The sequence below is a fragment of the Microcaecilia unicolor genome, chromosome 3 (genome assembly GCF_901765095.1).
Source record: "Microcaecilia unicolor chromosome 3, aMicUni1.1, whole genome shotgun sequence".
NCBI lineage: Eukaryota > Metazoa > Chordata > Amphibia > Gymnophiona > Siphonopidae > Microcaecilia > Microcaecilia unicolor.
This window is the reverse complement of record NC_044033.1, coordinates 300,894,300-300,911,218: the sequence shown is the minus strand read 5'-3', so window position 1 is coordinate 300,911,218 and position 16,919 is coordinate 300,894,300. Positions and strand designations below refer to the sequence as shown.

At 44.3% G+C, this 16,919-nt stretch overlaps 1 protein-coding gene across 1 annotated transcript in view; it reads right to left on the bottom strand.

Moving 5' to 3' along the window:
* GPD1 (glycerol-3-phosphate dehydrogenase 1) overlaps window positions 1-16,919 on the bottom strand; it is a 52,052-nt gene that overhangs the window by 25,506 nt on the left and 9,627 nt on the right. Inside the window, exon 2 of the mRNA XM_030198230.1 lies at window positions 14,715-14,892. Within this exon, the coding sequence (XP_030054090.1) occupies window positions 14,715-14,892 (178 nt within the window). The remainder of the gene's footprint in view (window positions 1-14,714; window positions 14,893-16,919) is intronic.

The following is a 16,919-nucleotide window of genomic DNA, read 5'->3' as shown; positions in this document are numbered from 1 at the left end:
CAGTGGCATTTTCCCGTCTATAGAAAAGACACCCCCAAAATACAGTGGGGCAACTGTTGGTCCACTGAATGGATATGTGTAGTGCTGTTCAGATCCAATGGAGACCTTGGAATGTCAGCCACTGAGGTTGGTGTTGTTACTGTGAGCCCCAAGGAAGAAAGGGAGGCAGGAAAGCATTTCCCCCTCCCACCCATCCACAGAATGGAACAGGTGCGGCGATCTCAAAATATAGGTGGAGCTACTTCAGAGTAGTAGCCATAATCGAGTGGCGTGGAGGGGCATTTTCGAATGGGGACGCCCATCTCTAAGGGCGTCCCTGTGAAGGGGCGGGACATCCCGTATTATCAAAACAAGATGGGCGTTCATCTTTTGTTTCGATAATACGGTCGGGGATGCCCAAATCTCAACACTTAGGTCGACCTAAGAGATGGTCGACCATGGTTTTCGCCGATAATGGAAACCGAGGACGCCCATCTCAGAAACAACCAAATCCAAGCCATTTGGTCGTGGGAGGAGCCAGCATTCGTAGTGCACTGGTCCCCCTCACATGCCAGGACACCAACTGGGCACCCTAGGGGGCACTGCAGTGGACTTCACAAATTGCTCCTAGGTGCATAGCTCCCTTACCTTTGGTGCTGAGCCCCCCAACCCCCCCAAAACCTGTACACCACTACCATAGCCCTAAGGGGTGAAGGGGGGCACCTACATGTGGGTACAGTGGGTTTTGGGTGGGTTTTGGAGGGCTCACATTTACCACCACAAGTGTAACAGGTAGGGGGGGATGGGCCTGGGTCTGCCTGCCTCAAGTGCACTGCACCCACTAAAAACTGCTCCAGGGACCTGCATACTGCTGTCATGGAGCTGGGTATGACATTTGAGGCTGGCATAGAGGCTGGAAAAAAATGTTTTTTAATTTTCTTTGGGTGGGAGGGGGTTGGTGACCACTGGGGTGGTCATCTGGTCAGTTCGGGCACCTTTTCGAGGCTTGGTTGTGAAAAAAATTGGACCAAGTCAGCCAAATGCTCGTCAGGGATGCCCTTCTTTTTTCCATTATCAGCCGAGGACACCCGTCTCTTAACCATGCACCCGTCCCACCTTCGGTACACTGCTGACACGCCCCCGTGAACTTTGGTTGTCCCTGCAATGGGAAGCAGTTGAGGATGCCCAAAATTGGCTTTCCATTATGCCGATTTGGGTGACCCTGAAAGAAGGACGCCCATCTCCCGATTTGTGTCAGAAGATGGGCGTCCTTCTCTTTCGATTATGCCGCTGATTGTAAAAGCTTCTGTTCCCACCTTCAAGTTTCTTGTAATACTGTTTGAGATGTTCATCTTCTGTGGCTTTGCCTGCCTATTCCAACTTTATGCCGGAGAGACCACAAGTAATAACACAAGTCTGGCTGACTTTTACTAATCTTGGTAAAGTTTTGGCAGACCAATTTAACACAACTGGAGCCCAGGCTACTACTTTATCTAAAAAGTCTCTTGAACATTCAACTTTTTTGATAGACCATGGGAAGAAGCTGGACAATTTGGAGTTAAGGCTTACTAAAGTAGAAGCTGCTGATACTGATTAATGAAGGATAATGTATTCATTCAGGAAAAAATTGGAAGCTCTTGAAATGTATCAATAAATACAAATCTGAGATTTGTAAACTTTTCAAGAGTCCAGTGTACCTCTCCTAGAGATATGCGAAGACAGTATATGAACGATATATTGGGAACTCCTTGATGACCTTTTAGGAGCATTTAGTGCTTTTTATATACCATCTTCACTTCCTGGAGAATCATGTTGGAGTTTCTGTGCCAGCTCATAGCTTGCAAAGCTTGGGACATACCGGGACTACCCAACTGCACTCACGTAACACTGATTGCTAATTTTCATCAGTGCTCTACAGGGATTTAATTTTGAGAAAGTACTTAAGGAACAGGTATAAAACATTTTGAAATGTTACCCTGTAGGCAATTCCTGATGTGACCAGGAAGAGGAGATAGTAGTTCTTATTGTTGAAGCTACATATTCAGCAACTTGGGGGTTGATTTCTCTTAAACTTTCCCTGTAAATGTGGGATTAATTATAAACAGAGTGAAATATGTCTCTTTCTTTTTTGATCCATCACAGCTTTCTTTTTTTTTAGTAATAAAACCTCAACAGTTTTATTTATTTATTTATTGCATTTGTATCCCACATTATCCTACCTCTTTGCAGGCTCAATGTGGCTTACAATATATCGTTCTTGGTGGTGATAGATTAGAACGTAATCACTTATTGTTACATAGAGATGTTGAATAACGTATTAGAGTTTAAAGCAAGCAGATATAATATAAATAGATCTGAGTAAAGATGTGGGAGATGTATACATTTGTAATTGTTATTCTGTATGGTATGCCTTTTTAAAAAGATGGCTCCCTGATGAGAGTCCTGCAGTGTCTGACTAGTATTCCTGGTTAATGTCTGCTTATGTGATAGGTTGTGCAGCTGTCTCAGTGTGGACCAGTTTGCTTCTTATCCCTTTTTGGTTTTCCATGTTATTAATTCTCTCCTTGGAAACCATCCCCCCCCCCCCCCCCCCATTTGTGGATTTTATTTTGAGCTGTAATATCTTTCTTTGTTTTATTTTTCCCCACTGTAGGGAATATCTAATTTTTACTTTTTCTTTGTTAATAAGCTCATGTATTTCCTTTCAAGTTACTATTTTTATGATGAAATTTGAAATTGCATTAAACAAAAAGTTAAACATAAACAAAGAAAGAAATGAATGGTGGGGGGAGGGTATGTATGCATTTCCATTGCAATATTGTTACTAGTCAAACAGCTAAAAGCAGAAAGACTGTAGATCCTATATAACCCAGCTCGATATACAGTAGAATCACTTATAACACATGGTCAAGGGTTGGATCACGGGTTTGGGAGGGGAAGTATTTTATCTATTACTATACATATTACATTTTAGACACCATAAAGCAGTCAAATATCTTGGACCTCAACATCTGCATTTTATGGGGTCCATAGTATGATTACTAATATTTTGCTTTACTTAGTGGTCTTTAATTGCACTGTGCAATGGCCCATGAAGCATTAACATATAATCCTTAGGCAACAGATGACTCAATAATGGTAAAGATAAAAAGTACATAACTGCCATGGAAGATAGGGAGGACGGAAGGGAAGGGGGGAGGGGGAAGGTTATAAAAATGTAAAATCTTTGATGAGGGTGTTGGATGTCAAATGTTTAATTGTATGTTATAGGGTTCAATGGCTGGAAAATGATATCCTGTATTTAAGCTGGTTGTATAGAATCATCAATAAAAATTTAAATTAAAAAAAAAAAAAAAGTACATAACTGTTGTCCAAAAGCCTTTATTTTGGGGGCCGTCCCACCAAATATGTTTACATGCGCCTTTTTCCCAAGCAGCCTCTCCAACAAGCATCTGCCCAAATCCTGTTCAGTTAAGAAGGTGTCAAATATGTCTGTAATTACTGTCTTGGGAATAGACCTCTTGGGATGGGATTTTTGGATTTAGCCAATTCCAATTTTAGTAGCAGCTCAAGGTGAGTGAGATTCAGGTTGTAATAGAATAGAATAAAATGTATTTCTAATCCGCCCTTATCCAGGGCAGAGTACAACTCAACTTACATAAAATCATATCAAACCAACACAATATATACAAACCAACATAATATATACACAGGCAGTTATAACATGAGCACACAGAGCAAATATATACAGCTCTAATAAATTATGCAGGTCTCTTTTGCAATACAGTCTCATTCAAATAGAGTTACTTTATGCCTGACAGAGCAGATATCCTCTTCAGAGTTTTTTGAAAGCAGGCAGTCGAGATTCATTCTGTAGCCACAATGGCAGCTTATTCCAATCCAAAGGTCACAAATGGAAAAAGCACCAGTCCTTGCTACCTCTAAACGTAACTGCTGGACAGCAAGTACAACAAGATCACTATCTATCTTGAGATCTCAATGAACAAGCTGGAATGTACCATTTTACAGCATTTCTCAAATAGGAAAAATCTTGATAGAACATACAATGGAACATCACCAATAACTTGTATATGCATTGCTAACCATTTCAGCCGCCTCATGAATGTGGTTATATGTTCAGACTTGGAAAACCCAAACACAAGCCTCACTGTTGAATTCAATGTTACCTGAAGTGCCTGAACCCAAAAGCCAGGCAATCCAAGATAAATGGATGTTACAGTAATCGACAAGTATCATCATCTACATTACTTTCTTAAAGTCAAGCCAAGGTAGTAGAGGTTTTAACTTACTCAGCAGTCTCATTTTAAAATACACTGCTCGAATCAGACCCTGCCACCTGAGGTCAAAATGAATAGGTAGAATCCAGCAAAATACCCACGTTTCTCATTCATAGAAACCCTCACCAATGTTACTGTTTCTGACAGTACTATTGCAGTATCCAAGAGCACATACAAAACTTCAGGGTTTGCAACAATTGCAATTTATTCTGTTTCAACCAACCCATTATATTTTCCAAAATTTCCTGCAGTCTGGGAGACATATTTACTTCAGCAGCTGGCTTGGACAAGAAAAATTGTATGTCATCTGCATATATCCTACACAAAGCTTTTAAGGATCACAAAACTCCACATAATGGACGCAAGTAAATATTAAATACAGCTGACAGCACCGACCCTTGTGGCACCTCAGTGTGGAGGGAACATATATGCGATACTTCCTCACCCATACCCTTTCTATCATGCAAAAAAAGATTCAAACCACTGCAGAACAGCTTCCACAAGGCCACAAGCATGCAGCTGCTGAAGGAAAATTGTATGATCTACTGTATCAAATGCTGCAGAAATGTTTAAAAAGACAAAAAAAAAATTCATGTCTATCCAAACCTAACCGCACCTCATCTATTATAGCAGCTAAAAAGGTTCCATACTGTGTGTCTTACGGAAGCCGTACTGAAATGGACCTAACAAAACATGGTCAGTCAAATAACTAATCTAACTGAAACACGAAGCTCTAATACCTTAGCCAACATTGGTAAAGTAGAGATAGGACAACAGTAATTTGACAAAACGTCAACCCCTATCTTTGCATTTTTCAACACAGGATGAATGGTTTACATGGGTAATACCCTTTACTCAGAAACAGATTCACAATTTTTACTATTTGTTGAACAACAAAACTTTGAATACCCTTTAATATATTTGGAGAACAAACGTCCTTCACAGACCCAGTTGGTCGGCAACACTTCAGGTATCCACTAATCTCTTGCTTACCCACCACTGAGAACTTTTTCCAGATCACAATCAATACCCTCCAAGAGGGCAACATCAGAAAAACTGGATACATTCTGCAAGCTTATCTGCTTAAAAAAATCCCATATGATCTTCAGGCATAAATAGCAACATCATATTAGCAACACATGATACTTGCGTAAGAGAATACATCATTCGATAAAACTCATGTGGGCAATTCACTGCCTCCATAACACACTTTTGAAAAAAGCACTCACGCTCATGCTTTACTGCAGTGGAATACTCTATTAACTTCATCATATAAGTATCTTTTATATCCACATCCCTCATCTTATGTCACACTCTCACAACCTGACGCAACTCCTGCCGAACCTGCTTCAATCCATCTGTTAACCAGGGCACAGTCCCTCACTGAGCTGCTCCTCATAAAACGCACTTTGGAGCAACATCTAAAGCTTCTTCCAACGTAACATTCCAGTGTGATATCACATCTTTATCTGAATATAACAAAACATCCCCTAATCTAGGGACCTATTCTTTCATCAACACATCCAGTTCAACCATGGTCTCCTTAAGTGCCTTTGCATAACCAGAGGGATGATTTCCAGAGTAGAGAATGCACTACTTTGCCCCAAATACAGGCCAAAATGCAAGAAATACTTGCCTTGACCTCAGGGAGAGATTCTAGGCCAGCAAATCAGGACTCCAAGGAAGCATTGCCGTCAGTCTTCTAGAATGGGGTGTTCAGATGAGTCCCAGTTTCTCTGGGTTACCAAGCAATACTTAGATTTCAGCAAAGCTTTTGACACAGTTCCCCACAGGAGGCTCTTGAATAAACTTGACAGGCTGAAGATAGGACCCGATGTGGTGAACTGGATTAGGAACTGGTTGATGGACAGACCCCAGAGGGTGGTGGTTAATGGAATTCGCTCAGATGAGGGAAAGGTGAGTAGTGAAGTGCCTCAGGGATCGGTGCTGGGGCCGATTCTGTTCAATATATTTGTGAGTGACATTGCCGAAGGGTTAGAAGGAAAAGTTTGCCTTTTTGCGGATGATACTAAGATTTGTAACAGTGGACACCCGAGAGGAAGTGGAAAACATGAAAAAGGATCTGCAGAAGCTAGAAGAATGGTCTAAGGTTTGGCAATTAAAATTCAATGCGAAGAAATGCAAACTGATGCACTTAGGGAGTAGAAATCCACGGGAGACGTATGTGTTAGGCGGTGAGAGTCTGATATGTACGGATGGGGAGAGAGATCTTGGGGTGATGGTATCTGAGGATCTGAAGGCAACGAAACAGTGTGACAAGGCGGTGGCCGTAGCCAGAAGGTTGCTAGGTTGTTAGGTTGTATAGAGAGAGGTGTGACCAGCAGAAGAAAAGAGGTTTTAATGCCCCTGTATAAGTTGTTGGTGAGGCCCCACCTGGAGTATTGTGTTCAGTTTTGGACGCCATATCTTGCTAAGGATGTAAAAAGAATTGAAGCGGTGCAAAGAAAAGCTAAGAGAATGGTATGGGATTTGCGTTACAAGACGTATGAAGAGAGACTTGCTGACCTGAACATGTATACCCTGGAGGAAAGGAGAAACAGGGGTGATACGAGACAGACGTTCAGATATTTGAAAGGTATTAATCCGCAAACAAACCTTTTCCGGAGAAGGGAAGGCGGAACTAGAGGACATGAAATGAAAGGGAGGCAGACTCAAGAAAAATGTCAGGAAGTATTTTTTCACGGAGAGAGTGGTGGATACTAGGAATGCCCTCCCGCGGGAGGTGGTGGAGATGAAAATGGTAACGGAATTCAAAAATGCGTGGGATAAACAAAGGAATCCTGTTCAGAAGGAATGGATCCTCAGAAGCTTAGTGGAGATTGGGTGGCAGAGCCGGTGGTAGGAGGCGGGGCAGACTTCTACGGTCTGTGCCCTGAAAATGGTAGATACAAATCAAGGTCAGGTATACACAAAAAGTGGCACATATGAGTTTATCTTGTTGGGCAGACTGGATGGACCGTGCAGGTCTTTCTCTGCCGTCATCTACTATGTTTCTAAGTATATCAGCATCAACACTTTGCTACACTCTAAAACACTTCAAAGTCCCTACAGCCCATCTCAGGGAGAAAGCCAAAATGACCCTGCAGCCTCCACTTCCCAATATTTCAAAACTTCAGAATTAACAAAATGGATTTTAAGCCCTGAAAACCCCCCAAAACTTATGATTTGTATTACTCTACTCACATCATGCTCTGAGTCACCCAGAAACAATAATATGTCATCTGCAAACAAATGAATATTCTCCTCCTTACTCCCCATATGTATTCCTGAAATTTTTGGAGTTGTCCTTATCTTGATCACCGAAGTTTCAGCGTCAGTATAAAACAATAGGGACAACAGAGGAGGACAGTGTCCCCCCACTGAAATTCAAAGGGCTTTGCAAGCTTCCCAATAATGATGATCAATGGCATTTCTGATTACTTACTCCAATGCCATATTTTGCAAGGACCCACTGCATAAATCCTCAGTTGATCCAGTCAAAGACTTTTTCCGTGTCTAAGCTTACTACATTACAAATTACATTTATAATCCGCCATTAGCAAACTAGTTCTAGGTGGTTCACAAAAGACTAACTGGGCAGTTCGAAGGAAATAGCAATTCTCATGATAGACTACAATAACAAATAACATTAGATTAAACAACTCAAGCTAAATCTAATCAGAAAATACATATTTCTGGAATAAAAAGGCTCAGGCCTCCTCCTCCGAGGAAGAGGTGCAGAGAAGGGCGTCAAAGATGATTAAGGGGATGGGACGACTTTCCTATGAGGAAAGGCTAAAGCAACTGGGGCTCTTCAGCTTGGAGAAAAGGCGGCTGAGGGGTGATATGATAAAATAATGAGTGAAGTGGAAAAGATAAATATGGAGCGTCTGTTTTCGGTTTCCAAAAATACTAGGACAAGGGGGCATGCGATGAAGCTGGAGTGCAGTAAGTTTAAAACAAATAAGAGAAAATGTTTCTTTACTCAGTGCGTAATTCGACTCTGGAATTCGTTGCCGGAGAATGTGATTAAGGCAGTTAGCTTAGCAGAGTTTAAGAAAGGTTTGGACGGCTTCCTGAAGGAAAAGGCCATAGAATGTTATTAAATGGACGTAGGGAAAAATCCACTATTCCTGGGACAAGCAGTACAAAATGCTTTGCTCCGTGGATCTTGTCGGGTGATTGTGACCTGGATTGGCCACTGTCGGAGACAGGGTGCTGGGCTAGATGGACCTTTGGTCTGTCCCAGTGTGGCGATGCTTATGTCTTATGAGAGACAGTGGATGGGGAAGAGACACAGAAATATGCTGGATGGGGAAGAGAGACACTGGATTTGAATTTTAAAACCTACTGCCTGAGAATCCAGAAAATTTAAAAATCTGGACCAACCCAATCCCCGAAAAATCCGGATTTTTGGACTTGTACTGTAAATTAGTAGCTTTCTCCCCATAACTTCCTTCATTGCAAATATGTATCTTCCATTGGGATCTAAAATGGTCTTACGTGGCTTCCAGTCAAGTCCTTTTTTCATCAGCACTGCGACCTCTGCTGCCTACCATTAAACGCAGTCACTATTACCTCCCCAACCCAATCCCTCTGTAGTTTTCTATGTTCAGGATCTGTCAAAAGCGTCTCCTGCAATAATGAACTATCAACTCCCCGTTTCCTCAAATAGCCGAGTATTTTGGTTCACTTTATTGGTGACTGCATCCCATCTACATTTATCAATATATTTTTCAATCCCATCATTGTCCCAGCTTACTCAGGACCCTGCCAAATCCTACATTTACCATATCCCCAGGGCCCCCAACCAAACCCAAGTAACTCCATCTTTGCACTCTCCTTGGGTGCCTCCTAGAACTAAAATACAGCCCCCCCTTTCAATAAATCCAAGAGCTCTATTTCCTTCCCAATCCAATACCTGCATCTCCCTCCCTGCTTCATTGCGCCACACTCATTCCCATCATGCTCATCCTCCTTGCTCTCTCCTAACTCCCACCCCTCCCCCAACCCTACCATCCTCCTCTCTTCCTGTGACTATTCCTCCCCCTCCAGCCCAGATTATATTATAGAATACTAGCATTATCCGGCATTGGCATGCCTTACATTTAGGCGCCTGCAGTCAATCAGTCATAGAGCTAGTGTAAATGAGAGCACCTAAATGTGGCATAGTCGTAGGTCATTTATAGTAGTCTACAAGTTGGGTGTGTCTTCCAATTACACATGCCTGTCCTGCCCCAGTGGTGTATTTATACTACATGCGTGTGTTGCGTACGCACCTCCTGTCAAATTCAGCCCCCCCCCCCACCCGTACCTTAGAACCATCTCTGCTGCAGTCTTCCCACGGGCAGGCAGCAGCCGTCAGAAGCTGCCTGCGGCCTGCACCTGGACTTCCTCTGAACCATCCCGCGTTCCCGCCCCATCTGACACAACTTCCTGTTTTGTGAAGGGCAGGATGATTCAAAGAGGAAATCCCGATGTAGGCCACAGCTTATTAGGGTCGCTGCCCGAGCAAAGACTGCAGCAGAGATGATTTTTAAGGTACCGGGGGGGGGGGGGGGGAGGAGAGAGAGGGTCCGGGGTGATGTAGACACACCCCCCCCCCTGTAAAAACTTCCTGGCTACGCTATCGTGCTACTGTCCTGCCCATGCTCCACCCTTGTATTTGCACACTATAGCATTTACATGCGCCCTTTCAGAACAGCACATAAAATGCTTTCATGTGTAAATGCCCCTTTAGGGGCAACTAAACTCAGGTGCCTAGTTGTAGAATTGCTCTTCGCATGACCAAAGTTTTGTTTCTTGCAGTACAGTCATAACATGGGAACAATGCAGGTTTACTGGCATCACAGAGTCATACAGTCACAGCCCCCAGTCTCCTGCAGCAGCTCAGGCACATGCTCAATTTCACTGGAACGTGAAATCAGGGCAGGCAACATGGCACTGAATATCACCACAGGAAGTCTTCTGCTTCTGGCAGGGCTTGGGGACCCTCACCAACCCAGGTATGTGGAGTTGCGGCGAGGGCAGAAAGCAGCAAGGAGGCAGGGCAAAATACCCCCCCCCCCCACACACACACACACAATTGAGGTCTGGCTACATATCTGGTGTCTGGATCATTGTTTTAATTTATTTCAGTTTACTTGCATGGGAGAAGAGAATCTTTCTAAGGATGAAGGTGGATTATAGGAAAGGAGGTGAGGAAGGAGGATCAGAGGTAAGGGAAGTAGATCTGGAAAGATACAGGATGGAGAAAGGAAGCTCCATGATCTGAGCACACAGAAATATGGAAAATGAAAGTAAATAAAGACCATGTGGCCTATTCAGTTTGCCCATCCATACCATGTATTATCCCTTCCTCTCCCTTATCCTATGTACTTGTCCCAAGCTTTCTTTAATTCAGATACAATCTTTATCATCAAGAGGTCTTTCCACAAATTCACCACTGTTTCAACTGAGAAATTCGCCTCCTGTGCATTCATACCACAAAGGTATTTAAATGTCTCTATTAGGGCAAGCTCAAGGGATAGTAGCACCCTGAGCCAATATGCTTTGGTGGCGCCCCTCCCCCACATTTCTTCTGGTGCCCCTTCCCTCTCCCCCCCCCCCCCCCCCCCCAACAGGTTCAGCATCTCTCCCTGCCTTGGGCTGGTCTCTCTTTCCCCTTCCTCTGTCCTCTTTCCTGTGGGTCCAGCACTGCTCCCTCACTTCTCTCACTCTTCCGCAATTGTCCTGTCAAGTTTATATCATTCACTGGCAGAGGCTGCCTTTAGCTAGCTCCTAGGTTTTCCCTCTGCCATGTCCCAACCACAAGAAATTGCATCAGAGCAGGCTGGACATGGCAGAGGGGAGACGGCTGGCTGAAGTCCAGGCGAGGTCAGAGGTTGGGTATTTTGGCACCCTGGGCCAGAGCCTCACTTGGTCCAACGGTTAAGCCAGCCCTGGGTTCTATCGTATCGCCTCTCTCTCATCTTTCTTCCAAAGTATACATATTGAGATCTTTCAGACTGTTCCCATACACTGACCACTTTATAGCAACCCTCTGGACCGAGGCATTATCACCTCCTTTATGCAACTGGCCATTCCTCTCCCTATGCACTCAAGCATCCTTATGGCTTTTGCTGCTTTTTTCTTCCTATTTGGTCACCTTAAGATCGTCACATATGATCACCCAAGTTCCACACCTCTTTTGTGCACAACATTGATCCTATCTCCTCCTACTACTACTAATAAGTACATAAGTACATAAGTAGTGCCATACTGGGAAAGACCAAAGGTCCATCTAGCCCAGCATCCTGTCACCGACAGTGGCCAATCCAGGTCAAGGGCACCTGGCACGCTCCCCAAACGTAAAAACATTCCAGACAAGTTATACCTAAAAATGCGGAATTTTTCCATTTAATAGCGGTCTATGGACTTGTCCTTTAGGAATCTATCTAACCCCTTTTTAAACTCCGTCAAGCTAACCGCCCGTACCACGTTCTCCGGCAACGAATTCCAGAGTCTAATTACACGTTGGGTGAAGAAAAATTTTCTCCGATTCGTTTTAAATTTACCACACTGTAGCTTCAACTCATGCCCTCTAGTCCTAGTATTTTTGGATAGCGTGAACAGTCGCTTCACATCCACCCGATCCATTCCACTCATTATTTTATACACTTCTATCATATCTCCCCTCAGCCGTCTCTTCTCCAAGCTGAAAAGCCCCAGCCTTCTCAGCCTCCCCTCATAGGAAAGTCGTCCCATCCCCACTATCATTTTCGTCGCCCTTCGCTGTACCTTTTCCAATTCTACTATATCTTTTTTGAGATACGGAGACCAGTACTGAACACAATACTCCAGGTGCGGTCGCACCATGGAGCGATACAACGGCATTATAACATCCGCACACCTAGACTCCATACCCTTCCTAATAACACCCAACATTCTATTCGCTTTCCTAGCCGCAGCAGCACACTGAGCAGAAGGTTTCAGCGTATCATCGACGACGACACCCAGATCCCTTTCTTGATCCGTAACTCCTAACGCGGAACCTTGCAAGACGTAGCTATAATTCGGGTTCCTCTTACCCACATGCATCACTTTGCACTTGTCAACATTGAACTTCATCTGCCACTTGCACGCCCATTCTCCCAGTCTCGCAAGGTCCTCCTGTAATCGTTCACATTCCTCCTGCGACTTGACGACCCTGAATAATTTTGTGTCATCGGCGAATTTAATTACCTCACTAGTTATTCCCATCTCTAGGTCATTTATAAATACATTAAAAAGCAACGGACCCAGCACAGACCCCTGCGGGACCCCACTAACTACCCTCCTCCACTGAGAATACTGGCCACGCAATCCTACTCTCTGCTTCCTATCTTTCAACCAGTTCTTAATCCATAATAATACCCTACCTCCGATTCCATGACTCTGCAATTTCTTCAGGAGTCTTTCGTGCGGCACTTTGTCAAACGCCTTCTGAAAATCCAGATATACAATATCAACCGGCTCCCCATTGTCCACATGTTTGCTTACCCCCTCAAAAAAATGCATTAGATTGGTGAGGCAAGACTTCCCTTCACTAAATCCATGCTGACTTTGTCTCATCAGTCCATGTTTTTGTATATGCTCTGCAATTTTATTCTTAATAATAGCCTCCACCATCTTGCCCGGCACCGACGTCAGACTCACCGGTCTATAATTTCCCGGATCTCCTCTGGAACCCTTCTTAAAAATCGGAGTAACATTGGCTACCCTCCAGTCTTCCGGTACTACACTCGATTTTAGGGACAGATTGCATATTTCTAACAGTAGCTCCGCAAGTTCATTTTTTAGTTCTATTAATACACTGGGATGAATACCATCAGGTCCCGGTGATTTACTACTCTTCAGCTTGCTGAACTGACCCATTACATCCTCCAAGGTTACAGAGAATTTGTTTAGTTTCTCCGACTCCCCCGCTTCAAATATTCTTTCCGGCACCGGTGTCCCCCCCAAATCCTCCTCGGTGAAGACCGAAGCAAAGAATTCATTTAATTTCTCCGCTACGGCTTTGTCCTCCTTGATCGCCCCTTTAACACCATTTTCGTCCAGCGGCCCAACCAGCCTTGCATGCTACTAGCACACAGTGGATTGTAAACGGGGCTGGGCTTTTGCATCCAGGGATGAAAAATCTGGATCTAGCTGTGAAATTGCAAGTCTCCCAGAGAATCGCAAGACCCTGGGGCTGGTCACAAGAGGCTGTGCACAATAATACTTATTTCTATAATCCTACTAGACATATATGTTGCACTGTACACATTATATGCAGATACTTTCTTTGTCCCTAGTAGGCTCACAATCTAAGTTTTGTATTTGGGGCAATGGAGGGTTAAGTCAGTGACTTGCCTAGAGTCTCAAGGAGCTGCAGTGGGAATCAAATCCAGGTTCTCAGCCCACTGCACCAAGTATTAAGTTACTTATCCACTCCACACATGCAGGGCCTCCCATCTGTCTCCTTTTGTTTCATTCAGCCTGCCTTCTCATCTTCCTCTGCGCCAATCCATAGGAGCCAACTTTTCAAAATTATTGGGGGTGCTAAGCCCAGTGGAAATAACCCCTCCCTGGACACATACAAGGAATTTTCTCAATATTGGGGGTGCTCAAGCACCCACAGCACCCACAGTCTCGGCTCCTATGCCCTCCACCCCTAAATAGTCTCCTCATATCCTCATATTTTTCAGCCCTGTCTCACTCCATTCCCTGCCATTTCACAATCCTCTTGCTCTCCTCTCTTCTCCTGTCAAACCTCATTGTGTAAATCTAGGTCAACAGATCTCAAGGATGGTGCTTCAGGCTATGTCCTTCACCAGCACCACTTCTGCTGCCCACAATGGCATTTGGGAACAAGAACAGAGGGGAAGGACACAACCTATGGTGCTATTGCTCATCTCCTCCACCTGCAGGTAGACGAACACCGGGGATTGTGCACAGCCTCTTGTGACCAGCCCCAGGGTCTTGCGATTCTCTGGGAGACTTGCAATTTCACAGCTAGATCCAGATTTTTCATCCCTGGATGCAAAAGCCCAGCCCCGTTTACAATCCACTGTGTGCTAGTAGCATGCAAGGCTGAACAATCATAGAGGTTGGGTTAATGAGTGACAATGTCAGGCAATCAGGCTGTCTGATAAATATGATTAGCTGGTAAGTGCTCCCCCACCTTCAAAAGTCTGACAAAAACTAGGGCAAAGTTAAACACCAGCAGCACAACTAAAATCTGGGTCAGTGTGTTGATCAAAAGTAGAATTCATAATGCACTTCTCCTCCAGCTGGCCAAAGCATACCCCCTTTCTTTATCACAGCAACAAAACAATTCTGAACACAGCAAGAAATTACAAGATTATTGTTATAAGGAGGATGTGGTAGTTATCAGAAGAGTCCAATTTCTAAATACTTGATCTTTCCCCTCCTTACCACATTATGGGGCAGCTTGTGGCCTGGTAGGTATTTGACATTCTCATGCTCTGAGTTGATGATTTCTGTGAGTTTTCGACCTCCTATCAGCTCCTCAAACACCCACATCTTCACAGTGTTGTCAAACTGGGGAAGTTTGGCTGCATTCTCTCCCACAATTTTTGCGATGGCTGACCCCCTGCAAGACAAAGGGAAGTGAGTGCCTTGACAAATAAGAAAGAAGTTCCACCAAACCCTCAGCTCCCCTGAGATGCAGATTCACTTTAGTCTTCCTCTCTCTTCAGCCTGGAATTCAAGTGTACAGCTTCTTCCAGGTGGGAGGAATGCATTGTTCTGCCCCCACAGTACTGTGTGCATGCCTCATATCTATTCTATATATGATGGCCCTAAAATGTGTTTAATGCTGCTCTTACTTTTTAGGATGTTCAGGCCTGCAGTTACTTCTTGCTGTATTGTGTGAGTAGTGCATTGTGTATAATGGGATTGCAGCCACTCTTGCTTAGTTATAAGATTTACTCATAGTGATCTTTTACTATTGGTGGAATTCTGCACACAAAATTTGCATATTCTGCAAAACTCTACACACTTTATTTATAATTTTTTTTGTACAGAACTCCCCTATTATAAGGTTGGCATCTCCCCCAGGCATGAAATACCCCCTCCCCCCACCGCAGTTTCCCATACACTTTCATGCAGACCTCCACTCCATTCCCATAGCACACGCGCGCACACACCTCATCCACCTTTTTCCAGCCCCTCTCCCTGCACCCATACTCCATCCACTTTTTTTTTCCAGCCTCCCTCCCTACAATCACACTCCATCACCTATTTTTGCAGCCCTCCCTCCCCTCCTGCACATTCACCAGTCCAGCATAGTAAGAGGAGGAGGAGCTGCAGAGCCGCACACTGGGCTGCTGTCTGCTCCTCTGCCGTCCCCGGGCCCGACTGTTCCTTTGAACCATGCAGGCCTCCATATGGCCGCAGGGCTTAAAGAAACCACTAGGGACCAAAGCAGCAGAGGAGGATACAGCAGCCTGACCTGCAGCTGTGTAGCATCTCCTCCTACCATGCTGGACATGCCGATCTGTGCCACTCTGCACTGCAAAGGCAGACTGCACAGAATTCTGCATGGGAAAAGCAGAATTCTGTGCAGCCTGTGGAGCTGAGGAATTCTGTGCAAAATTTGTATTGTGCAGTAGCACAGAATTCCACCAGGCGTAGTCTTTCCTCTCTTTTAGCCAAGCCTGAGCCCTTTGTCTATCTGCTGTCATTTCCTGATTATCTTTTCATTCTATGCTCTGATGGGTCAGCGAGGGTATGATCTCTCCTTCCAATCAAGGACTGCCCTCAATGACCACTTCTTGGACTTGGGCTCAGACTCTGTTCCTATGGGTCCCTTTGCATTGCTTTATGGACACTCTTTCTTCTCTTTCCTGATCCTGCAAGACCAGACACTCCATCTTTCCTCGGAAGTATGTGCTCTCATTCCCCTCCTACAAGTGAGCTCACTTTTCACCCTATTGCACAGTCTCAGCATCCTACTTCTGAAACTACTTCGGTTCATGGGAGCCAACTTTTCAAAATGATTTAGGATGCTAAACTCCATGGAGTTAGCTGCTATGTTTCAAATATCTACCAAACATCTCCATCTCTGCAATAAAAAAAACTCTCTTCAGAACTCCACTTTTTCCATTCAGCATCAGAGTTCAGAGCTTCGAAGGCTCTTGCCTTAGGGCATCAAGCTTCTGGTTTTCTACTACCGTATGAACTGTAAGTAAATTAGATACATTTTTCTGCAATCAAGTGAAATTTCAGAAAAGAGACTTGTGAATGCTGATGCAAATGGTTTAGATACTGTCTGGATATTAAAACACATACAACTTCTGAGAGGGCCAGAGTCATGTATGCTCTTCTCACTGACTCTCTCTCCCTCTTACCAACAATCCCACTGAGTTTCTCAGTTGTTTTCCCTTCTCTGATAGAGGCCTACCAAATTTTGGTTTCAGCTTCAGTCAAAACTGGTCCAAAATACCAGAGTATTTTTGGCTGAAACTTTCCCTTGACCAAACCTACCACCCACCCAACCAAAACCTTTGACGCCCTCCTACTCTCCTACTACCCCTAGGCCTTCCCTATGCCTACCTTAGGAGCCCTGGTAGTCTAGTGGCCTAATCAGGTCAGGAGCTATCTCTAGTCACTCCTGCC